Genomic DNA, 25581 nt, shown 5'->3' with positions numbered 1-25581 from the left:
TTCTACTTAGCACATTCTGTAGTATATTGATACCAATCACATTTTTTTTTATATAAAATACAAATCTCTTATAACCATACCACTATTGAAGTAGCCTCACCAATTTCTTATGATTTCAACATGATTTTCTAAGTGAAGTATTCGTTTGCATGGCCTACGCATTACATTGTTTTTGATTTCCAGAAGATGCTGATCTTTCTAAACACTGAAATTAAATTCTTTTAGTGTCTTTCTTGGTTAAAATTTTAATTGGTTAACAAGTGGCAGGGTAAGAAATAAGGCTCATAGCATAAGTTCTTCATTAAGGAAGTTGACAATTGCGTGATTGTATGCATTGCCCTTTGTAGATAGCGAAAGCAACCATGGCCCTCGTGAGTGTAGCAACTTTAGGAGCATACATCGTAGGCCCATCGGTTGTAACAGCTCTGTCTTCGACTCCTGCGCGTCAACTCAAGGAAAAGGAGGCAGATGAAACAAGCAGCCCATCAGAGGTATAAATAAAAATCTTGGGACATCTCAAGTGTCACAACTCTTTTAAAAGACCAATACAGATACCCTCTTACTACTTACAAATGAGTAATGTACGTTCCGGACAGCCGTTTCTATGTTGAATTGCTTGTAAGTTGGTTACTGTACTCTTCATGCCTATTTAAGTACAATGTGATTAAAATCAATACAGTACTGTATGATTTTTTATCCTAAAGCACAATACACTGTACATAAAGTACTGTATATACAGAATAGGCGCGGAAAACAAAATTGTTAACTTTCTGGCGGCGAAGGGGAGCACTTTGAACTATTTTGATTTGCTATCCCATTTGTAAATTGAATGTTCGTGAGTAGGGTGGTGTCTGTAGTTGATTAAAGTGACGTAGGGTCTTCCCAAGAGGTCGTTCTCATCTTTGAATCAGGATCAGCAAGTGCAATAGAATCGCTAGTTTAGGTAGCAAATGTTTGTTTGCTATTGATGACTTTATCCCAATATTTTTGATGTCCCATGTCTAGTCATGCTGTAGCTTTCTAGTACTTCAGTATTGTCTTGTTATAAAGAGGCATCATTGAAAGGAGAAGCTGTCATGTTGGTGTAACTGTAGTTTTCTTTACCTTTGGAAATAAATACAGGGTATTTGTAATTATTGCTTTTATTAAGAGTGAAGAATTGAAATATAATTTTTACTGTATATATGGATAGATCTTCACCTTATTATGAAAAAAATATATAAAAACATGTTACAAACATTTAGGTTATAGTATCAGTATAGATTTTTCAGACCTAATTTACATTTTGTTAAATTGGGTAATTTCAGGTAAGACTGAATTATAGTCAGTAGAAATAATTGGGATGGAATTTGTTAACCTCTTTCCAGTTCAGTAATTGCTTCTTTGGAAAGCCTCAGAAGACATGCAGTTTCCTATTATTTATAAACGTTTAATAGAAAATGTGCAAATGCTCTTTTGAAGCAGCAGTGCTTAAAACTGTGTAAATAAAGTTTAGGCCAAACATTTGCGAGTTTCATTCAATTTTTACCTGCAAGCATGTGATCATTAAGACATAGTATTTTGTAAACAAAAGGTATTAAATCATAAAACAAATAGCAGAGAAAAGTCAATTTATTTCACTGTAAAGGCTGTAAGTGACATACAAAATGCTGGTCAGAATATTGTAAATTCATCAGGTATGGTTAGAGGATTTCATTATCAGCAGTTCTAACACCAAAACAGCTTGTTAGGATATTGGACGATCCATTATGTTAGTATATTAGGACATGGTCAAATAATGTGTCATCTCTTCATCATACCTCATCAGGTTCTATCAGTTAGGCCTCCAGATTTCTTCAAACCCAAGTATACGTACTTTATGGTTCAAGCAAAAATTGTTTTGTTAGTAGAAAATGTTTAATGTAAAAGCATATGGATTTGATGTAAAACCATACGGATTTGTAAGAAACTGTTAATGATACATACGACTTTTGGATATGGTATTCTACTTTAATGCAAATTAAGTACTGCTGGGTTCTCAGGGATGCATTTGTAATAGAAGGAAGTTCAACTTGTCTTGCTATTACTTTAAAACAAGCAACAGTTATAAAATACAAATTATATTCGTTTATTTGGTAGAGTGCAATATAAGATACAAGTCTTGACCTTCTTGCTGTACCTGTACTATTTTAAAACAACAGTCATAAAATACTTCATATATGTTTAGAACGATGCAGTGTAAGATACTTCAATGCTAAAGAAATCTGAACCTATTAAGGAAAGTGAAATTGCTATGAAATTACCTTACAAGCAATTGAAATTAGCATGGAATTACATCACCTTTCATGTAAAAGGGTGCATTCATCAGTAATGCTGGAACATAAAGTTTTGTAATGAAGTTATGCAGGTACAGTATATTTAATTTAGTGATCAGGTTAAAGAACTTAATAAATAAAGGTAAAAATGATAACACAGTGCACTAACAATAATACGTGATGCGTACTGTACTAATCATATTATAATAATAATCATCTTAATACTGTACACTTTCTACTGATAAAACTCAGTAAATATGCCCTTCTTGTTTATTTTCTTTATGTTTAAAGACCATCTCATTAAATTTTAAGGTAAATGATGTCAAAAGTTGGTTATGAAACTTGTACATTGGTGGAAATGGAAGATTGTTTGTGTTGTTCAAAGCATACAGTGTTGTTTGAGAGAACACTCGGCTCATATTTGCAGAAGCTAGTAGTGTTTATCTCTTAGGCAGAAAAAATTGCAGTAAGATAAAGTTAAAGAAGCTGGGTATCTATCTAGGTGGGAAGGGTCAAAGCCAATGCTTGAAAAGGTAGAAAGCATTGTAGCATTATTTTGCCAAAGAGTCAAATTTGACTTTATACAACATAGGATGTCAAGATTGAATAGTAAGGAAAAATCTTTGGTAGCTACTGATATTGCAATTTTGTTAGTAAATATTGCAGAAGAAATCAGTTTTTTCCACAGAAGATCTTTGCTTGGTCACCATCCCAATATCTTAACTAGTTATCTTATGGTTTAGACTATATGACAGTGATGATATAGGTGGTATCCAGGTCTTCACTTCTGTGCATGTTCCCCACTTGTGCAAAAAACCAAATTATGCTAAGAATCCTCTTTCCTGTATGTTACAGTTGGTTAATGACATATATAATAGACGTGCAGCATTTCCTTTGTGTACGTACTCTTGTATATCTGGTGTTGTGAGGAGTCTGGTGGAAACTTTTCCATTAAAGTGTGCAAAAGATTAATGGACAGTAGAAGAATGTGTTACAGTACAGTGAGTTTTATTAAATCTAACATCACAAATCTAGATTTTCTAAGTTTTTGAGAATTAAATTTGTGTTTTAGCATCTTACAGCATGTATTGGAGAAAGCCTTAAAGGGTATTATCCTAGGCCAACCAGTATATGTATTGGAATGTTGTGTCCCTTTATTTGAGATGATGTTTTTGTAATTTCTACAGTATTGTATCCATGAATGTTTTAAAAGAAAATACTATGTGTATATGAAGCCTCCACTTACCACCCTCATCCCCCAAGCCCCAAGAAGTAACAGCATGTTTTCTTTTTAAATGTGCAATAATAAATGTATGAACTTTCTCAGGAATATTATATTTCTTCATCCTTGTCTGTCTACTAGCCACCAGTGATGATGAGATAAACAAACAGTAGTGGGAGTATATCATTTTTGCTGAAATACTTTGCTCATGCGGCTTCAAAAAACACATAAAATAGCTGGGGGGAAAAAAAAAACACCTGATTAGGCTTGCTCAGCTCACCCAACTGCCTTTGCCCCTTCCCTCCTCAACAAAATTCTGAAATGATGCCCCTGTGAAGTATATGCTTGTAATTCTTTGTTTGTAGCTATGCTGGTGGCCTTTTTATGGCCAACAGTTAGTTTGCAGGGAGCGCTGAGCAAGACTATATGTACTGTTCGATAAATTCTCATCTAGACTTATGTTGTATTGTACAAGTTTGCAGAGGCCTGAAAATAAACTCACACCCACCTACTATAATTTTTTTTTAAAGAAAATGAATTATCAGCAGGTTTAAAGAAAATTCAGTTTTTCATTCATTGTGATGGTGTTTTATTTTTGAAATTATTCTGCATAAAAATAATGATGTGATGAGAAACTAAACTAAGCGGAGTCTTCAAAGAAAGGAAGGTAGTTTGTAAGTCTTTCAAAAGTTAGTTTTTTTCATTCTAAATACGTACTGTACAGTCTTTGTAGTAAAAGTTTTTCCAACAATGGATGTGGGTTAGGCACAAGTTTGTTCATCAAAAAGAATTTTATACTTATTTTTTTTATTTTTTTTTTTTTAGTTGGTGAATCCTTGACAGATATACCATGCTATCCTTTCAAAGGTTGGCAGTGGATGAATAAGGTTATAATTGCACTTCGGGTGCACTAAGTTTAAGAGGTAATAGGTAGGTGAAATGTATATAGTGTTGGGAATATCTGTACATATGATGTAAATCTTGAAAAGGACTTAACTATTCTTATTACATAAAAGCAACCGTCTCCTTTCCTCTCAACACTTTCGTATAAAAAATTAGTTTTGGTAACAATTTTATAAAGAAAATGCCATACTTTAGTTTCTTGAAGGTGGTTTTTGTATCATATAAATACATATAAGACTAGCAGAGAAGAAAATGACTACGAAAAAGGAGAAGGCAGTCACGTATGTAGCCACCTCCATTTTGGAAACGTGCATTGGGCTGTCAAAGTTCTTTGGGAGCCAGCCCTTGTTCGCCCACCAGTTTTGTCCTCTAATGATACTGAATCCTGCAAAACAGAGTTGGTAAAATTAAACTCGGTTGAAAAATGCTGTAATCTAATAAAAATGTTTGTATTGGAAAGGAAGTCAGTTCTAGTCACTGCATGCAGTACATTTACAAAGAATATGTGTTATTGCAATTCTAAATGTATATTTACTGAAGAAAAAAGGGATTAAATGCATTTTTTTTTGGTAGAAAGCACCAATGTTGTACACCTTGTCTTATTAATGTCCTTTTATGCGCTGATGGCATTGGAAGTAGACCATTCAAAACTGACAAGGATGCAATGGTTGGGTGTCACCTGTTTCCAACTCAGTAGGAATTAGAGAAATCTCAGCTTATTCAGTGTTAGTAAACTCCTACCTTTACTGGAGTGATTTTATCTTTCAATTAGTCATGATTGTTTTTGACCTGTGGATACTTGATGGTAGCCCATGTTATGCAATCCTTGTATGCAGAGAATGCAGTTCTCCACTAACAGTTACACTGTACATACATATCTTATGATGTTAATGTATCATGTTTTAAAAACAGATGAAAGGTTGCTGCAAATTGCAGATTGGGGGAACTGCTTTTAAAATGTCTGTTGCTCTGTTGATGAAGTATGTTGGGTGGTTGCAGTGCCCTGTTAGGAGCTTAAACTTGTACGTATTTCTGCATGTAAAGTAGTTATGCAATTGTAGTTAACAGTTTATTTAACAATTTGGCCAGTCTTGATAGTTCATGAGTTTTTGGTGAATGAAATGAAACTTGTAACACAATTGTAGTTTGTGTAAATTTAACAATACATTATCAATTGTTCCGACACGGCATACAAACCTTCGGTCCTTTTACAATAGGAAGGTACTAGCGGCAGCTGGATAGGTCGTAAGCTTTCGAACAAGGGGTTCGGTAGTTAACTGCTTGTCCGACAGGCGCGCGCGCGCGACTGGGAGGTAAACTAATCACTTTTGCTTTCGGCCTGCTGGCGTGTAGACGTGTATCATCGCTCTCTGCCCGCTTCATCGTCGTTGCTTTCGCATGGTTGTGTTTTTCTTTTTCTATTTATCTAGTGAAACTGAATTGTAAGTACAATCATTTCATATTTATTTCCATTGAATTCAATTGTGAATTAAAGGATCTTGGTTTCTCCAACGCCCTCCGATTACCCGAGTGCCGGGACTGAGGGCGTAAGTGCGGGAATTCATTTTCCCAGAAATGATCCTCGTATTGTGTATGCTCGGTGCCGAGGGCGGGAGAGCGCTCGCTCCGAGCTTATATTTTGGTTGGAAATGTGTAGATGAAAATCGTAAGTAAGTGCCCTTTTCATTTATATTTTTTTGACCTGTATGCTCGTTGCCGAGCGAATGCGCTCGGCACGGAAACTTATTCTGTATGGAAGTGGAATCGCAAGTACAGTATTCTTTTTCATTTTCATATATTTATTTTGATTGTAGCAATACTCATTTTGGATCAGTTTCCGCTCTTACCCGGAAATTGATCCTTTCCCCTTTTTATTTGAATGAAGTGAAATCGCAAGTGCAGTTCTTTTTCATTTTCATTTTTTTATTGAGATTGCATTATTTACTTGGATCATAATCGGGAATGGATCCTTTTACCCTTGCGCTCGGTACCGAGGGCGCAAATGCGCTCGCTCCGAGCTCTTATTCATTGTGAAGTGAATCGTAATGCAAGATTCTTTTTCATGTTATTCCTTTTATTATTGATTGCATCAATATTATTTTGGTTCAAGTTCCGCTCAGTCAGGGAATGTTTTCGAGCTTTATTACTCATTAAGCTTTAACTTTTATTCATTATATAATTTGAATTCTGATTGAATCAGTTTATATTTGAACATTATCAAATGTGTTGTCAGGTTCTTGAAGATATCTGTAGCCTGCATCGTCATTCTCTCTCTCTCTCATCTCACTCGTCTCTCTCTCTCTCCTCGTTTCTCTTCCATCTCATCCTCTTCTTCTCATCTCTCTCTCATCTCTCTCTCTATACCATATTTGTTGTAGAATTGATGAATGTGCATGAATGTGCCAAACATCAAATATTTCATAAAATAATATTTTTCTCCATTAAAACAATTTCAATTTTTGGATGTTAGGATAAATGAAAACGATAAAATTAATAGACATTTTCTTTAAAATAAGGCACTGTTTTAGTAAAAAAAAAATTCTTTCTCCCTTTTGAAGTACTCGTGGACATTGAATATGACTTCTCGTGTCTGAGCACTTACTTGCTGTCGTGGGGAGCCTTCCATCTTAAACCGTCACGCTTGGGTATCAGAACCAAAGTGATAAGCTTCTTAACCTTCCTGACCAGAGACAGAGAGAGATGTGGCATAGTGTATGCCAAATCTACACTGTTTTTTCGCCTTAAGTGAGATTTAATGAATGAAATTGGCGCAAAGCGGCAACGTCGGAAACCTACTATATGTTTCATGACATTCTGGACAGACTATACTACTGTTATTTCCGCAGGTGCTATTGCCACGAGGGTGGACCTTGGTGAGGTATGGGCGTCCTTCGATTTGCAGGGCGTGCCTAGTGTCCAGGGGCGGCGGTTCTATGTCTGGGCCTGCTGCGGTCACCCATGGAGTGGTGACCACGAGAACGATATCGACTCCAGGTGACGACGTCCCTCCTCACCTGGTGTACTCGCCTCACGTGGTAACAGTCTTGCCTACAGCCGCTGTGAAGTGCCGTTCGCCGTACCGAGAGGGGGGCGTGCCGCCACCGCTCGTGGTTGCCGCGCTGCCGCAACCACACTTCCACTGCCCTAGAGCTCGCCCCTGGACCTGCCGCCGGTACCAGGATGTTGCTGGCTGCTACTCCACCTCCTGTGTTTCCGGTGCTGCCTGCCGTACCTGCCGATTCTGTACTGACTGTCCATGCAGTTGCTGCGCTGGCTGTCCCTGCCGTTGCTGCGCTGGCTGTCCCTGCCGATGCTGTGCTGGCTGTGCCTGCTGTTCCTGAGATGCCCATACCTGCTGACGTCGTCCCTGTTCGTGGTGGTACTACCCCAGACTTTGGTCTGTCTGTACAGGTGCGTCCGGGCCCTGTGGCTTCGGCTACAGCAGCCCCGGCTCCGCCCTGGATGGCAGATCTTATGTCTGTCCTGAGGAAGCTGACGAAGAAGAGGAGGAAGGTGTCGTCGTTTTCATCTTCTTCATCGTCGTCGGCTGCCGCCTCTTCCCCTTCGACTTCTAAGGCTTCACAGCCGAGGAAGAAGAAGGTTGCCTCCTCCCTCCTAAGAAGTCTCCCTCGGGAGCTTCTCGGGACCCGTCTCACCTCGGTGGGACGGGAGGGTTCCTTCCGCTGGTCCTCCTGCTCCTTCGGGAGCGGGGCCCGTCTCTTCTTCCGCAAGGAAGAAGACTACGGGGACCAGAGGGGTACCGGCTAACACCGGTACTTCCTCGCCTGGTGTCAGTGGTTCTGCCACTGCATCAGGTTCCGTCTCGGCCTCTCGTTCGCGGGAGGTACCGAGTGTACGGTCGCCTACCAGCGACCGTGCAGCCAGGAACCAGACCTCTGAGCCCGCTCAGCGTCAGGTTCACGGCACGGAGCGGAAGACTGGTGACAGCCGCTCACGCGACTCTCACCAGACCAGCTCTCGCTCTCGCGGCGACCAGCTGGCTGCCCGGGATGACGTGACGGTCCACGACCAGCCACGGGCTGAGGCTGGGAAGAGGTCCCCCCGTTCGCCGGTGCCAGCCACGGCTGGAACCAGCGACGTGACGTGCCGTGAGGACAAGCACTCGTTCCTCACTGTGACAGTGGAGCCTGCAGGTCGCCCTGACCTTCGCTCTCACAGAGCGATCGGGTACGGCAACCAGCACCAGCTCTTCTGACACTCGAGATCGGGGCTGCTGTGCTCAGTCCAGCCGTTCTCCACGGCGAGACGGTTCGACCAGGCCTGCAGCTCGATCGCCACCGCGGGTTGACGATCGCCTGCAGCCCTCCAAGCCTGCTGGTTCTGCCAGCGAGCGAGGAGGGAGCATCAGGTCTGCCTCTCCCGTACCTTCAACCTCCTCGGGTTACACCGGGAGGAGCGAGGTATTGAGGAGTGATCGTGAGGGGTGCGCCCCTCATGATCCCACCACGACGCCCTACGTGCCAGGCACGGTTCTTGGACCGGCCAGGACGTATGCGCAAGTGGATGGAGAAGACCGAGAGGGCTGTCGCTGTTCCCCCTTCTTAGGAGGAAGGTTCTCGGAATATGCTCTTGTTCGAAGGGCTTGACGGTTCTACTCTGCAAGATGCTGTGACTTCCGAGATCCAGAGGAACTTTGCCGAGGTTATGGCGCTGTTTCGTCAGCACAACGACCTCGGGGAAGGATCGCCGCTCCACACCCACAGCAGAGCCACGTCTCGGCTCGAGTCGTTTTGGGTGCCCGATGAGGGAACCCAAATTGACGGTGGGTCTGCCGCGATCGGAGCTTGCCGACTGTGTTGAACCAGGTAGTCTCTCGTCTCCGGACAAGAAGGCTCTCTCAGTTCTGGCCGGTCGAACAAGCTACTTCACCTCCTCTACTGCGACAGAGGCGTTTCTACGTGTCTTCGGACACCGTATTTGAATGGACTGGAATGAGTCGGAGGACGGTATCGGCTCTCTCCTGTCAGGTGTCGATCAGCCCCACCCAGACGACGTTCACAGTGGCGGCAGACCCTTACCTACAGTATGAGTTCGTAACCCTCCTCGGGAAAACGTTTTCTCCTGACGATACGTTTTCCCAGGCTCTGAGCTGGCTGCTCCTTTTCTTCTCCAACTGCTAGTTCCGCTGGGAAGGCGAGCCAGTATCCAATTCCTCCCCCATTCCCTCTCCTTACGGCTACGAGGGAAAGGGGAGGGATCCTACAGAGATTTCTCTGTAAGATCCCACGTTAGGGGCTGCGCTACCGGGGGGACCTTCGGGTCCTACCTGACGTAAGCCCCGGTCGTTGAGGAGGGATCCTGCCCCTTTCTCGATTTCTACGGGAATCGAGAGGACCACCAGCCGATGTCGTTTGACGAATTCGGTGGGGGTTTCGCAGAGTGCTTAGAATTCTACGGAATTTCTAGCGCACTCAGAGTGTTCGAGTTTTTTACTATCTCCAAACACTTAAGCGAGACCACTGTCCAAAGTGAGCGAGAATCCCCGATAATTGTTACACGATAATTGGGAACCTCACTTATGCTCGAATTCCTGTAATTTCTAGCATTTGGAAGAAGACTGCTGCTGAAAGAAGAGTATCTCATAGTAGGCGATTAACCTGAAATAGAGAAGAGCGGACGGGAACTTCCAGTTTGGCGTGAACTATCGTCTTCGGTATTCTGTTCACCATTGAAGCTTTCCTTTGGGAAAGACTTCTCCTTCACTCTCTTGACTAGAGAACGAAGGCGGTCGATCTCCAATCCTTATTCTCATTCCTCGAGGGGAAAAGAATTTAGGATGGAGGTCGTGGTACAGAACCTACAAATATACTACGTATATTACCCTCGCGACATGATTCTTTTAACAGTTGAATTGTCCGGGGGGTAGGCGCATACCGTAGTTAACTCTACGGTTTGTGACCGAGACGAATTGTATCTTAATTGAACTGCAACTCGGAGCTGCCTGCAACCTCCCAGCAGTTATCAGTTTCGATTTTAGATACTTGGTATTGTCACGACACCACCAAATCAGCTTTAGTATTTACCGAAATCTGTTTCGTTTAAATATAATTGCTCGAGCGTATTCTTTATGCTCGATGGTTCTAGCCGAACGCTTCCTTCGTGGAAGGGATTAACTGGCAACTCAGGATGACGAGTCACCGAGAGCTACTGCGTATTGAACTGCCTGATAGCAGCTCAGTATCAGCTAGGTCTCGGAGATGCACGGTCGGTTACGTCTCTCTCTCCCCTGGTTTGATTGACTACCGAACCGTATCTCTACCCAACAATCATGGACTTAGGTCTCTGATTAACGGGGATTCTCGCAATAATGAAGGACCATCTACTGCTGTGACGCTCGAATGTTTCATCACCTTCGACATTGCGAGAATTTTCAACAGATATCTCTTGGACTCTCATCTTTCTGTTTACCGCACGGTAACAGAAGTCTGTACTAGTCTCCCGCTGCATCGCACCGCGATAATGCGAATGATTTTTGCAGACATCTGAGTTTGTCTTCAAAATATCTCGTATTCGTAGGTGTGCAATTATTCATTGTTCGCCCCGAATTAACAGATGTGTCAGAAGACATCGCCTACTCTCCGACCTGACAGCTCTACTTCCAAATGTTCAGCCCATGAGAAGCAGTTCTTCAGGCAGTATTTCCCTGTGTCTTCATTACTGAAAAGCGCTCCGCTTTTATTGCAACTACGATCCTCACCGGACAGCAATGGATAGCGGTTAGCGTTCTCAGTCTTTGTAGCACAGGTTCAGAATCTTGAGAATCCTTCTCTCGGTTCAGCTGTGAAGACGTAGGTTGCATTTTCTGTACACCTTCGTCTTCAACGACACATAGTGTTGTTTCTCCTTAGCTGAGAATCAACTATACTATGAGATATCTTGCCATTAGGGACCTCGGTCTCTAGAGGGCAATTGACTTTCGCCTGTTGGGCACATGCCTTAAGAGAATCGTCACCTCGCCTTCTGGCATCGGTGACGAACAAATTATTTGTTTAGTCTCTTGGCATAACCCTTTTAAGGCGAAGGTCACGTGACTTGCTCGGGTGCTTGGACAACTTGCCTCCTACCGAACGCAGTCAGTCGGCAGCTGTCAGAGCGCCCAAGTCAGTTACGAACTTCGCTGTGGACTTAGTTCGGTTGTTCCATAACAGTCTTTTCTTCGTCCTAACGGCTTGTCACAGTACCCATACCATCAACACCCACCATTGAGTGTCGGTGTCCTATCCACTACCGAGAAGAAGAACTTCACTGCATGGGGATAGGAGAATGTGAGATACTTCGCTGCAGACGGATAGACCAGTATGGGTACAGGACATCACCGAAGTCGAGAAGAGGGATAGGTCATACGACCATTCCCTTCTTTTCCTCTGAGGTAATTGCATGACTTTTCCTGCGAAGTCAAGCATCCAGGGGATGGGGATTCGTGACGCTCGATTTCGTACCGACTTCGTAGCGAAGACTCAGAACCCTTCGGTTCCTGACGATCGGTTAGAGTCCTTCACAATCCCCTCCCTAATGGACTTCACCGCCTTCGATGCGAAGGAGATGCTGCTTTGTCCTGTGAAAGCGCGACCGCGCTTTCTGAAGAAACTCGACATCCCAGGCTGAGTGTTGAAGACTCTTCGTCAGCACCAAGATGACCTAGAAGTACACTCCCTCGAGTTACACAAGAAGTTCTCTGTGGCGCAGGTACTGAACGGCAGGGGTCTGGTACAACCAGACCACTGGCACCTCCTTCTACCTTTTGGATATTGCCCACAGGTCCTTGGATCGTTTTCCTTGGGACCCGTGGTGGCTGCTCAACACATTGTGTAGCAGGCTGAACAGCATCGAGTCCTGGTGTGACTGTAAGAATAGATAAGTGAATGAGAGAGTGACTGGCTTCTCTTCCTATCTTTTTCTCCCCCTCTACCTGTGGGTAGAGGGATACGGTCATCACCTTGCTGGATAAGGACGAGATGCAGGTGAGCTACTCGACAGAGCCCCATCCTATCCCTTTCACTAGGGATGGGAGCGAATATCCACCACTTCCTCCTACAAGGGGGGGGAAGTGGATGCCAACAAGAGACAAACCATAACTTTTATGTTGCCTCTTGCAAATAGGAACTTGTTCTTGTTTGCTGGTACGAAGAGATACGCTTGCCTCTCTCTTAGTACTTGGTCCAGAGGTCTGACCATTGATCCTGTGGTGCACACCCCGATCAATCGGACAGAGGCTTGGATCCCTCCCTCGCTCTTACGACCAGGGAGGCATTCCAAGGTTGGGCGAACACCAGTCTGTTCACAAAAGACTCAGATTCCTCCCACCAAGAAGTGAGTCTTCCTATTGTAAAAGGACCGAAGGTTTGTATGCCGTGTCGGAACAAATGACAATTTGTCCAAAATTGCATTTTTCTAACTATACAAACCTGAGGTCCTTTTACACATAGTCCCACCTCATGCCACCCCTCACTCTGCAGTTTTTGCTTGGGCCAAAAGCAAAAGTGATTTGTTTACCTCCCAGTCGCGCGCGCGCGCCTGTTGGACAAGCAGTTAACTACCGAACCCCTTGTTCGAAAGCTTACGACCTATCCAGCTGCCGCTAGTACCTTCCTATTGTAAAAGGACCTCAGGTTTGTATAGTTAGGAAAAATGCAATTTTGGACAAATTGTCATATTTTAAAGATTGTTGAACAAAAATCAAACAAATTTTTAGTGCATAAATGGTAAATTTCAAGGTTTTAACCATCAGACCTTTGCAATGTGGTGTTAACTTGAATATTTGTACCAAACAGATTTGATTTGGACAAGGTATTTGACTTGTATTTTCTTAAAGCACTTTAGTTTTAAGCACCACCAAGGAAGGCCATTTGGACACTAGATAACAGGACCAGACCAATCTTTTTCTGGAAGCCAACCAGGAAAGCCTGTTGGGCAAGGGAGTCTGGGACCAGGCCAGCCTCTATCCAAGCAAAAGATGCACACATTTCTTATTTACATGTTACACTTAAAGAGGCTCACTCTCCCTTCAATGTACTGAAACTTGTTCTACATAGTGTGGGTGTATCCTATGGTTAAGTTATCTAAGTGCTTGAAAAAGATAAATAATACTTTCTTAGCTACTTCTATTTTGATATACTGTATGTATACTGTATAATACACTCTTCGTGATCTACTTCATTCATTTTCAATAGAAGTGTGCAGTATAAGCTTTTTTTCTGTAAAAGAATTATGGAAAAACAGCATTCATATGTTTTCCATTCTATATTTAGGTGAATAACATCCAGAGCTACTGGTTAAGTCATTGTCCTTAATATTAACAGATGGAGAGTGGCATGCCATTTATCATAATATTCTACTTCTCTTCCACCTGTTTGACATGCAGTAATTTTCCTTAACTATTTTACCTTCAGGTAGTTGCTTTGCGTAAAGTTTTCACCTTTTTAACAGTGCTCTTTTCTCTGCACTGAAGGTACCTACATATCCCCTGCAAAAAGGAAATAATATTCCATACTTCAGTGATATTAAGTACAGTACATAATATATACAGTGGTCCCCCATATTTGCCAGGGATGCGCACCAGACCCCCCCCCCCCCCTCCCCCCCCCTCCCCCCCGTGAATAGTTGGAACCCCCTATAAAAATGCATAAAACCTCCTATTTTGTTAGTTAAAACTCAAGAAAAACCCATGAAAAATTTTTATGCCTGGTTTTTTAAATAGTTTTACCACAAAAAGTGCATTGTATGATGAAACTGATTAAAAAAAACCCAGGAGTCTGTGGATATTTCTCATAGAAAAATACCGCGAATAGGCGAATTTTCCGCATATGCGGGGAAACGTTCCAGAGAGAAATCCACGAATGTGCGAGTCTGCGAATCCGGAGAACGCGAATATGGGGGTCCACTGTATTGGCTTCCTAGAATAGACTGCTAAGTGTAATAAAGTCATTTAAAATGTGGTCTTCATTTTAAGATGCATTTTTCCCCACCAAACTTTAGTAAAAAATTTGCAAAAATTTATGGTAATGCTCGAAAAGTATTTAGCAAAAATTTGCAAGATTCTGGCATACCTGAAGGAGGTGGTGTAGGTGCAGTAATATTATCTGGTTCAGGAAGCAATTCGGGCACAGGAGTAGTGGTAGTTACAATAACTTCTTTCGTTGGACAAGAACAGCGACTTCCACACCTTGGTTGGAGTATGTCCATGCGACCAAGTATAGCGGATGTTTCGTCTGCGTGGCCGACCTAATGCATAAATGAAAAATTTTATTGAGATTAATAGACAGCTATACACTGCTAGTAGGATTTTGTATATATTCTGGTCAATTTATGCCTTTTATTTATAGGTAAAGTTCTTCAAATAATATACATGTTGAAATTTTAGTCCAATTATGCAGGTGCACTATGAAGTACAAATGCTGTTAATAAAAGATTTTTTTTTAGCATTTGAGCTGTTTAAATCCATATCTTCATGTAATATTACTATCATAGAGTTCTGCTGAAGTCTATAGAAGTTTTCTGACACTTTCTAGATACTCCTATATCATCATATAGGCAGTCCCTGGGTTATAACCGGTTCAGCTAACAACGTTCCGAGGTTAAGGCGCTTTTCAATTATATTCATCAGAAATTATTTCCTGGGTTACAACACATGTTACAGGGTTACGGCGCCTATAACGCTGACCTGGCAGAAGAAATATGACACCAAAAATGCAAAATAATCAATATTTGAAGGTTTTTTTGATGAGAAATGCAATAAGAATGCAGTTTACATAGTTTTAAATGCACCCAAAGCATTAAAAGTAAGGTTTCCTTAGGATTTTTGACGATGTTCCGGCTTACAACGATTTTCGGCTTACGACGCGTCTCAAGAACAACCCCCATCATAACCCGGGGACTGCCTTAATACAGTGGTTATAGTGTTAAATCCAGATTCTGCTTACAGACCTGTGTTAAGTTGCTAAGGGTGCCATTTGACATAAACTTGACAGTATATCGTGGGAAGTCTTCACTTCCAGGATCAAGATTTGCATCAAGAAGATCTGGGAAAGCTGTTGATGCTGCAGCATGCAATGATGCTTGACTTAGCGTGTCACACCATTCTTGATATTGGAGATTTTTTACTTCGTTGCAGAGCCCACCACTATTGCCGCACTTTGTGACTTGTGCTTCACGTAAAGCTTCAGCGTATACAAGAACTGCTGCAATGGCTGCTGGTGCACTAGCATCATACCCAAAATCTGAAGGCTCGCAAGCATCACACTTTGACATTGCTGCCACATATTCTCGTCTTGGTCCATCGGCTCCGTAGAAGTCCCGTTCCAAGTAGGATACGTACTCTGGTATTGTTGGTGCTGTCCGTTGTAGAATAACTAGAGGGGTTGTGATACCCTCCAGCTCAGCAGGTGGGACAGGCCCTGCATTCTCTAGCATTAGAATCAAGTCTGCTGGACCTCCTGGAGCCCCCAGTGTCCTTGCTAAGCTCTGAGCTTTATCCCTCGTTCCCAGAATAACTATAGTACCTGGACCATCTTGAAGTACTGTGGCCATAGCTTCTTCATCACCAGCTTCTAGTGTCATTTCAACACATCGATAAGCATCCTCAGCGGCTTCGCTGAAGTGCTCAGCCAGGGAACGTCCTTCCTCATCAGCTGTGTGCACAATGCTGAACGATTGCACTTTCATCGCTGCTAAGACATGCACTGCAGCCTGTGGATTTAACAAATAACAAACTTTACTAAAGCAACACTAAGATTATTGTAGAAATAATGTGATACTGATAACTAATGTTCAGCATGTTATGGAAATGCTAACATGCGTGTGCGGAATGTTGTTACCTTAGCTGATCGTTGTGGGGCGGGAGTTATGAGATTGATCGTATCAGTCACTACCACAGTGCGAGGCCCATAAGCAACTACAGGAGCTTGTAAAGCTCTTGTTGCCTTGCCAACAGCTGCTGCAGATGCTGCATCTCCAGGTCCTGTGAAAATTGTAGGATATTTGTAAAACATTTGATTGTTCTGATTTACTATGTAGCAGAAGGTACAAAATTAGCCCTATATTAGCAAGGAATTGGTTTAGCCTTAGAGCACATACTTGAATGTGCATATGAGAGTGAACCTCATATAATACATACACAGTTTTAATATATATTATACATTTTTGGTTACATTCATTTTTAAAGATATGTACTGTACTGTAATATGTTTATAAAGAGGTAAAAAAAATGTTATGGCCAACTTTTTCTATTACTCTGGTATTAATTCCTTAAATTCACTTCGTTAGTCAACTAATTCCTTTAATTCTCTTCCAGCTTTTTTGGAATACAGTGTATTTAAGAATGCTGTGTAATGGTAGGGATTATTTAGTGTCATGCTTGGCAAACCTGATGTATTTTTTTATATGGACTTTATTTTCTTTTTCTGTGTGTATGTGGACCAGTCTTTAGCATTCATAAAAGGGATCACATCTCATCAAGATAATTGTATCCATTACCAAAATCATTGTACACATACTGTATTTCAAGTTGTTAACAGGCAGCTGCCTTGGAGATATTGTTATTTAGAGACTACCAGTGTTGGAACGTAGTTCTTTGTAATTACTGCATGTCTTCTGTATAATGCTGTAAAAGAGTGCATGCAGTGCCAAATCTACAAATCTTGAACTAAGTAAAGTGTCAGCAGCATCATTTTAGTATATATTTTTCTTTGTTCAGAACTTAATGATTGCTTTAATTTAATGACCTTAAGACGTACATACATCTTGTGTTTTGGTGATTTAGCTGACGCGAATTCACGCACACACACTTACACATACAATACGTATGCACTGGGGCATGAAACCAGTTCATCTCATATTGGACTGGGCGGCCAGACTGTATGCTTATTAATGATATCAATAGTAAAAATAATAAAGAAATAATAACCTAATTGCTACAATTCTACAGACTAGACTAACCACAGTAGTACTTAAATAATAGAATGTGCAATGCCATAACCTATAAGACAATACATCCTTTGAGAGTGAATTACAACAGACATCACCAATGGATTTCATAAGTAGAAATTTACCCAAGAAACCAAGAGAAAGACTTGGGGTACACGACCGGGCATTAGATGCGAGGGATGCCAGTGCCAGCTTCACGCTGCGTGCCACTTCACCGCAGGTGTCGACAATGCGTAAACCTGAATTAGGAAAGATTCAATTATGAACTTATAAATATATAGTAGGTTGAGAAGGTAGCACGTATTCTAATTTTCTTATAGTTTGGTAATTTTTTCAAATTTTCTTATACTAGTTTGGTAATTTTTTTTATAGTTAGATGAGAAACTGTATATTCTATATGCAAAGAGTAGGTTTTAGGTTTTGTGACACATAGGGAATGGTTGGTGTTAAAATGTAAATGATTATGATAATATTTATCACTTACCAAGTTTGACTCCAGGGACCAGGTCTAGTTCATTGACTCTCTTCACAGCCATCTTTGTTGCCTCAAGAATTTGAACCTCTGTCATGCTGATCTGAAAAATAGGGGAAAGCAAATTTTTTATTCTTAAATATTGATAATACAGGCAGTCCCCGGCTTACAACGTTCCGAAGATATGACACTTTTCAATTATATTTGTCAGAAATTATTTCCAGGTTTACGACGCCTGTTCCAGGGTTACGGCACTTATGACGCTGATCTGGCACAGAAATATGACTCCAAAAATGGAAAAATAATCAATATTTGAAGGTTTTTTTCTGAGAAATGCAATAAAAATGCAGTTTACATAGTTTTAAATACACCAAAAGCATTAAAAGTAAGGTTTTCTTAGTATTTTTGACGATTTTCCGGCTTAAGACGATTTTCGGCTTACGACGCATCTCAAGAACGGAACCCCTGTCGTAAGCCGGGGATTGCCTGTACTTGGATTGTGGGTTGAGTGACCATCTCTCCTTCTTTCTTCTGGCAAGCTTCAGAATTCCCTTCCTGCTTCTGTTTTTGAAGGCATAACCTTCCTTCCTCTGAGAGGAAGGCGTGTTGTTTCCCTTGTAAATGAGCATAATGTTTCTTTCACTATCTTGTTTTCTTTGGCCCTGGGCTAGATTAAGGTTGTCAAGTTGACCTTTGGACTTTAAAAATGGTATGCTTAGGTTATAGTCACTTCTGAAATATGGTTAGCTTTTGTATTCTACTGAAAAGAAACCCTTACAAATACATATGTTAGTTGTTGAATACAGTATGATGTGTTGCAAGTATATTATACATTTTAACAACTATAATTCTGCAGACTCTATGCTTGATCATGTCAAAAAATCAGAAGTTCATTTTCTGAAGCAGTGCAAAAGTTAATGAAGTTTCAGGAGATGGTGAGCCAGTTCAAATACATACAATAAAAAATGTGTATGTTAAATAGGTACTGTATGTTGTACTATACTTTGTAGGTACTGTATATTGTACTATACTTTGAAACAAGACCCTGGATGCTTCTGGTAGTCATTTATTACAACTTCGTCAGCACTTAGTGCTGTTCCTATCTCGAGATATATGCAATTCACACTACCCACCTTTTGTGTCTCACCTTGTCACAGTGTTCTCCATGATGCAAAGGCAGCAGTACAGTAATGACTGCATCGCCCCATGCACTGTAAGTCTCCCCATCAGCCACTGTCAGGCACGCCCCTCTGCAGAACCTCACCCCTGTCTGCACTAGGAAGATCATCCATGCCAAACGCACTGCTAGAGTGGACATACTGTTGGGGGAAAAAGAAGCTCATAATTTTTCATTCATTCTGTAATGAAAGTAATGTGTACTGGACAGATAAAGGGAAAAGAGTTAAGTTTCATAATGAAAACTAGGATTTTGCAATACAAAAAATTCCATTTGGTATGCCTGTGAGAGAAATGCATTTGGAAATTAACAAAGGGATAGTTTCATCCATGCCAACAACATTTCTAGCCGTTAGAAGTCCAGTTGTTACAATATTGAAATATTGTAGTTTATATTATTCTTAATGTACATTCATTCTTATGGAATAAGCCTTAATAATCTCTCCTTGATGAGTGAGTTGACCCTGAACAGAACAATCACTCGTGGATGAAAGGATTAAAATATGACAAAGAGAAAAGAGTGAAATCAAACAGTTCACAGGGACTGATAGACAAAGAAATTTCACAGGAAAATGGAACATATGAGTAGCATTACAGCTCAGTTTCAGGTGAGGAATCAAGCACCAGGTCATCAGAGCAAACAATAGTAAGATAAGACTTCTATCTCAGCGTGAGGTGACACTCGCACTTTGAGATGCTTGGGAAATTAAGGAGAAAGTGGAAGAAGGCCTAACAGACTATCTGACTGTTTTTGTAAGTATTAATGACCATGGCAAGGGAAAAAGGCCCCGATTTCGAGCATTCCCCCCACCCCCCAGGAAATAAGGGAGCCAGCATTCGGCTGGCATCCACATGGGATTATCAGTATACTCCAGCAATGGTACTTACTACAACAAGAGATTTGGAGCAAGTGGCTCTCATGACATCATCATGGGAAGACTTATAAATGAAACCTATCTTGCTAGTAGCACTGGATTACACATTTTTCAAGTGGTGTAGAGAAGTGAGCTAGGAAACGGTGGTAACACCAAGCATTACCATATATGGTACTACTCAGAGTAAGTACTGCATCAGCAATGCACAGTGTGCTCACGGTCTAATATACCTATTATAGACCGTGAGTGTGCTATGAAAGATATGGTATTGTACGTAGTACTCCATTAAAGAATGATAAACTTCAAATGATATATTAATTGAAAGTGATGATATATCGAATGCATAACGGAGCAAGTATTTATTGTATAATTATCGTTGGGAACCTTAATAATACCAACTTTGTTTTCATCTTTGATGACATTGTAGGTACCATTTATGATGCTCGCTGAACATACTGCAAAGCACAGTTACTCATTCGTAAAAGCACTGCTACGTCAGAAAACGTGAGAGGGGAAGTAAGATAGAAGTGAAAGGTAAAATGTGTGTGTATGGGATTTTGACATGTTTCTGACATGTCTTCCGTGTAGGTGTAAGAAGTGGTTTAATGCTGTGGAAAGTTATTGCAAAATGGTCTTCGTCCATGATTCGACCATTACGGTATGAATGTGGTTATGATGACTGCGTTCATTTTCATTAGAGGTATCCCAGTTAGGGGAAACAGCACACTGAAGTATGTGCATACATACATACATACGTAAATGTATGCATGTATATTGTGTATAAAATGTGATGCTGGTAGTAGGCCTATAGTTTATTCCACTGGTTGATGAATTTTAAATTTTCAGACCTTTGGATGATGTAATTTTTCAGGAGGTTAAGATAAAAACATCGAGTTTTATATATATATTATATATATTATATATATATATATATATATATATATATATATATATCTATATATATTTATATTATGTAATTTCTATATATATAATATATATATATATATATATTATATATATATTAGACGTTTTTATCTTAACCTGTCCAAAAATTAAATCGTCAACGGAAGTTAAGATCTGAAAATTTAAGATTCATCAACCAGTTGAAATTATGCCTACCGCTTGCATCACATTTACAGGAAATTTAGAGCTTTCTAAAGAAAATTCATATTAAGATTAACCCCTTTCCACTAAAATTACAGATATTTTACCATAGCTTAGGCATGTGTGCTAGGTAAGTGCTTCTTTAATAATTATTTTGGATCTTAACGTTTGTCACTGATGTCTGGTGATCTTAAGAGTTCACTCATACAATATATGTGTACTACAGTATGTTTGTAATTTTAAAGAATCCTAATAGTCAACATTATGGTTTAATTTTTCATGTCTCTACAGATTTGTGCATTCTTTGTCCGGGAGTTATATTCTGGATTAAATAAAGTTCACAGTTCCGTTACTTTGTCATCACAAGCACGATCTAGGCCTAGACCGTGATTACAAGAGCCTGTATAGTACCAGTCTTTGCCGTAAGTTGTTTCTATTGTGTTACTGTGTTTCGGTTCGGTATATTCTCGGGTAAATATGCGTGCGAAATGTAAGTTATGATAGAAATATTAACGATAAAAAAACCGTGTGATTATTAATTGTACTTTTGAGACTAGTCTTAGGCCCATGAATTAAGGGAATCACAGTTATATAGGTCTAGTTTGTTAGAATGACAGGCTTTTGGAATGCCCATGGCTTTCGTGGGCATCCTCCCATCTCGGTTATGTTAAAAACAAAATTAACATGGGGAGTGAAAGGAAATATCAATATTCATAAATCCAATGAAAGGAAATGTCATTCATAGAAATCTGTTTATCCCAGGTATGCAAATTCCATGTGCATTCGCAGTGTCTTAAAATGACGTAGAGTTTTGCGGTTAATAGTGAATATTGCTGATTCAAACGCTTTTAAAAAATATATTAATGTATGCAATTACGTTTATATGAATATAAACTGTATTGTAGCGTCGTAAGTTTTTCCAAAGCAGACCAGTGGTGATAAATGAGAAACATCACAACAAGCTACAAAGAAATAAAACAAGTTGCAGTTTCGAGTTTAGTGTCGCATTGATCTTTTAACGATAAAAGATTCACGGTGCATCTGTGCAAAGAGATAAGAACAGTTTCTCAACATTAGTACCACTTACTCCATATTTACCAACTGCTGAATTGCAGGTTGCTTTATTTAGCCTTTTAAAAATTGCATGACTCGTGAAAGGTCTTTTCCAGGTTATATGGCTTGGGTGAGCAGTCGATTTGAGAGAGAGAGAGAAAAGAAAAGAGATAAGTTTTACTTTGATGTTGAAAGGAAACGGTTTGATCTGGTGTTTAGTCTACGCTTTAACGCTCGGGGAGTTCTTCAGCACTATACATCTTAGTGTGAGAAGGAATTATTATTGTATTTCATGCTTTTGTAGCCCAGTTTAACGCTATATAACCAATCTCCTTTGCTATTTCCATATATTCATTTCCCTGATACGTTTACTATAGCTATAGTCTGTCTTGACATAAGTCAGCTTTTAACTTCAGTGCAAGTTATATCCGAATACTACATAACGATAAAATAATACAGAATAAAACAATAGGTAAAGCGTAATTCTTCTTTTTTTTATAATTACGCTTTACATCTGATTATATTTCCCGTATCTGGATATGATAGACCTATAGGTACGGGTAAACCATCTACCTACTACATACTGAGTCATTTCCCTTAATATCATACCTAATTTAACTTAAGGCAAACTTTCAATAATATGTGATTACGATATCATTTCTCCGGCTGTTATCGAAGCGTATAATTCTATAACCCACCCAAGAGATTGGTACGAAAATACCATAGTATAGTGAATTGATGTAACTATTTCCAGATTAATATTGCTGAAGCAGCTATGTTATAAAATATACACTACCGTTTTTATGCAGTTCTTGCGGGTTTTGTCATCTTCCCCTGGGGACCCTCATTTATATTCGAAAGTCTCTCTCTCTCTCTCTCTCTCTCTCTCTCTCTCTCTCTCTCTCTCTCTCTCTCTCTCTCTCTCTCTCCGTATATTCGCTCGTGTCAACAGTTCAAAAATAGTATATTATGTCAAAAATCGTATATTATGTATATTCTATATTATATCGTATATTATGTTGAAAAATCGTATATTATATATGTCAATAAAGCACCCGTTTTCTTTCAAAATTTATATTACGTTTGTTTATAAAAATTCTGCCTTAATTAATTTTTTAAACGAATCTAATTTACTAATGTATATCCCTTTTGCTGTCTTAGTGTCTTTTGTTATCATATTTAGAGATAATGAAAAATAATTTATTATTAAATAAATGTTTTTTCGGTATTTTGGTGAATATTACGGCCACTAAAAACACACTCACTCTCTCTCTCTCTCTCTCTCTCTCTCTCTCTCTCTCACACGCGCGCACACACACACACACATGAAATGAGATTTTAGTGATACTCCAATCGCGCGCACTGGTCTGCTTTCCTGAGCAAGAGCCCGTGCTGGAATGAATAATAATAATTATTATTATATTATTGCTGTTATCATTTGGTTTCACATCTTATTTATACTAGTTTTGCGATCGTGCACCCTTGATATAGATACGAATGTTGACTGTGTTGAAGCTATTTTTGTTATAATATTGGTATAACGAAAATGTTTTGGCATTGTATTGATTAAATAGATGTTCTTCTTGTATTTTACGGTATACAGAGCTATGTAACAAACACCTGGATATGTATATATAAGCGATTATCCAGTCAAACTCGTACTGGGGTCGTCCACTAATCAAAGCGTGATTCTCACCTTGCCGAGGTAGGTAGAAAGCTCTGTGTGCACCGTCCTGTTAATAATAATAATAATAATCCACCTTAATTGAGCAACGAACACTAAACCAAGTCAGGAGGCAATGCCCGCCAACATTCTTGCCTCGACTAAGGAGATACCGCGAGCCAGGTTAATAATTGTTATGCAGCCTTGCTGTGGCTGGTGGAGGAGGAGGAGGCGGCGGCATCGTCGTCGGGGAGGTTGGCTGCCCTGACCGGCGGGGGGAGGCGGGAAGCCATAAGCAATGAAGGAAGTTCGCCTCACATGATTTCTTAAGACCTTTGTTAATCCGAGATGCTTTTTTGAGATATCGATGTCTTTATAGTGCTGTGATAAAGGGAAAGGGTCTTTTCTTAAAATATAATTAAAATTAAGAATCATTTATTATATTTAAGAGCATAAGACTCCAAAACTAAAGAGAAATGCATAATTTACATTTGTCATGTTCCGGTACCAATCCATTTGTACCTTGCACGTTGAACCATGCGAAGAGAGAGAGAGAGAGAGAGAAGGTTGCGTTTGTCATCTTTCTTGCTTTCCTGGTTTTTTTCTTCTTTTTTTATTTCAAGGAAACTCAGACGTCAAAAGTGACGTATTTGCTTTCATCGATTTTCTTGTTTATTGGTTTCCTGCTTCTGGATTTTAAAGTGAAAATATAAAATTCTGAAATTCATCACCTGTGGGAAGTGACACACTAATTTTTCATTGATTTTTACGACTGGTCAATTGTCTCATTTAAATTTATATATATACATATATATATATTATATTATTATATACACACGGATGATTAGTGTTATAAGTATTGAAGAGAGAGAGAGAGAGAATGCCCAACTGTCTAAATATGTATTAAGTGATCGATCCACTCTGAACGTTTAAATTTATTTGTGTGTGTGTGTCACGGATATAGACAAACAAATAAAGCACTATAATGATAATAATAATAATAATAAAAAGAACAGCACGTAGGGGTATCGAGAATACCTGTTATTTGCTTGTTTGTTTGTTCCACCCATTATCAGGAAGCAATTACCTGGACGCTATTCGCTAATCGATTGCTTGCGAATCTCTCTCTCTCTCTCTCTCTCTCTCGTTTAATTCACTGATTATTCAACCTGATTTATTCGTTTTGCTAATTTATTCTTTGTGTCGCAATTTCTTTCACTATGAGGTAATACAGCGCCTCAGTGGCGTGATCGGTATGGTCTTGGCCTGCCACCTCGGCGGCCTCGAGTTCGATTCTCGGACATTAAGGGGTGAGAGATGTGTATTTCCGGTGATAGAAGTTCACTCTCGACGTGGTTCGGAAGTCACGTAAAGCCGTTGGTCCCGTTGCCGAATAACCACTGGTTCCATGCAATGTAAAAACACCTTACAAACGAACAATATAAGGCGATGATGATAATAATAATAATATAACCATATTTCCTTGAAAGTTCTACGGTCAAGGCTGTTCCTCTCTCTCTCTCTCTCTCTCTCTCTCTCTCTCTCTTCTCTCTCTCTCAGCGTTGACGTATAGTCTATTCTTGCCTGAGAAACATTTGAAAACAAGTTCCTTTCAAAATAGGCTCCGTTGCTCTAAGGCTTAAGTAAAAAAGAAAAAAAACTTTCGAAGAAACCTTGAAAAAAACTTTCTTTGTCAGTTTTCTCGTTTTTTATATATATTTATCTTGTTTTTAGTCATTAGATTACTCTTTGGAAGCGACACCTGATTTTGTTTTCATTTTTTGTTTTTTGGTTTTCATTTCCCGTAAATTATCAGTTATTTTCATCATTGTACTTGTTTTTTTTTCATTAGTCCGGTTGTTTAGCCGTTGCATGCA

At 40.0% G+C, this 25581-nt stretch overlaps 2 protein-coding genes across 4 annotated transcripts in view; one reads left to right on the top strand and one right to left on the bottom strand.

Moving 5' to 3' along the window:
* Nucleotides 1-1593: 1593 nt before the first annotated feature.
* LOC135199953 (uncharacterized) lies at nucleotides 1594-23933 on the bottom strand. 3 transcript variants are annotated; one of them, XR_010311158.1, is made up of 9 exons: nucleotides 23738-23933; nucleotides 18981-19152; nucleotides 17846-17936; nucleotides 17487-17600; nucleotides 16254-16396; nucleotides 15364-16125; nucleotides 14487-14661; nucleotides 13824-13903; nucleotides 4747-4804 (listed from the first exon to the last, which is right to left on the bottom strand). XR_010311158.1 is itself a non-coding variant. In XM_064228078.1 (8 exons), the coding sequence occupies exons 2-8, from the start codon at nucleotides 19149-19151 to the stop codon at nucleotides 4611-4613; spliced, it is 1650 nt and encodes a 549-aa protein (XP_064084148.1). In that variant the 5' UTR covers nucleotide 19152; nucleotides 23738-23933; the 3' UTR covers nucleotides 1594-4610. The 3 variants fall into 3 exon arrangements, 2 of the variants coding, with proteins under 2 accessions (XP_064084148.1, XP_064084149.1); XM_064228078.1 differs by lacking the exon at nucleotides 13824-13903 and having other exon boundaries at nucleotides 1594-4804; XM_064228079.1 differs by lacking the exons at nucleotides 13824-13903; nucleotides 23738-23933 and having other exon boundaries at nucleotides 1594-4804; nucleotides 18967-19103.
* LOC135199951 (uncharacterized) overlaps nucleotides 21391-25581 on the top strand; it is a 28216-nt gene continuing 24025 nt past the window's right edge. The window contains exon 1 of the mRNA XM_064228075.1: nucleotides 21391-21410. The gene's annotated coding sequence lies outside the window, so the exon portion shown is untranslated. The remainder of the gene's footprint in view (nucleotides 21411-25581) is intronic.

Source organism: Macrobrachium nipponense, chromosome 26, assembly GCF_015104395.2.
Source record: "Macrobrachium nipponense isolate FS-2020 chromosome 26, ASM1510439v2, whole genome shotgun sequence".
NCBI lineage: Eukaryota > Metazoa > Arthropoda > Malacostraca > Decapoda > Palaemonidae > Macrobrachium > Macrobrachium nipponense.
This window is presented reverse-complemented; position numbering and strand designations above follow the sequence as displayed.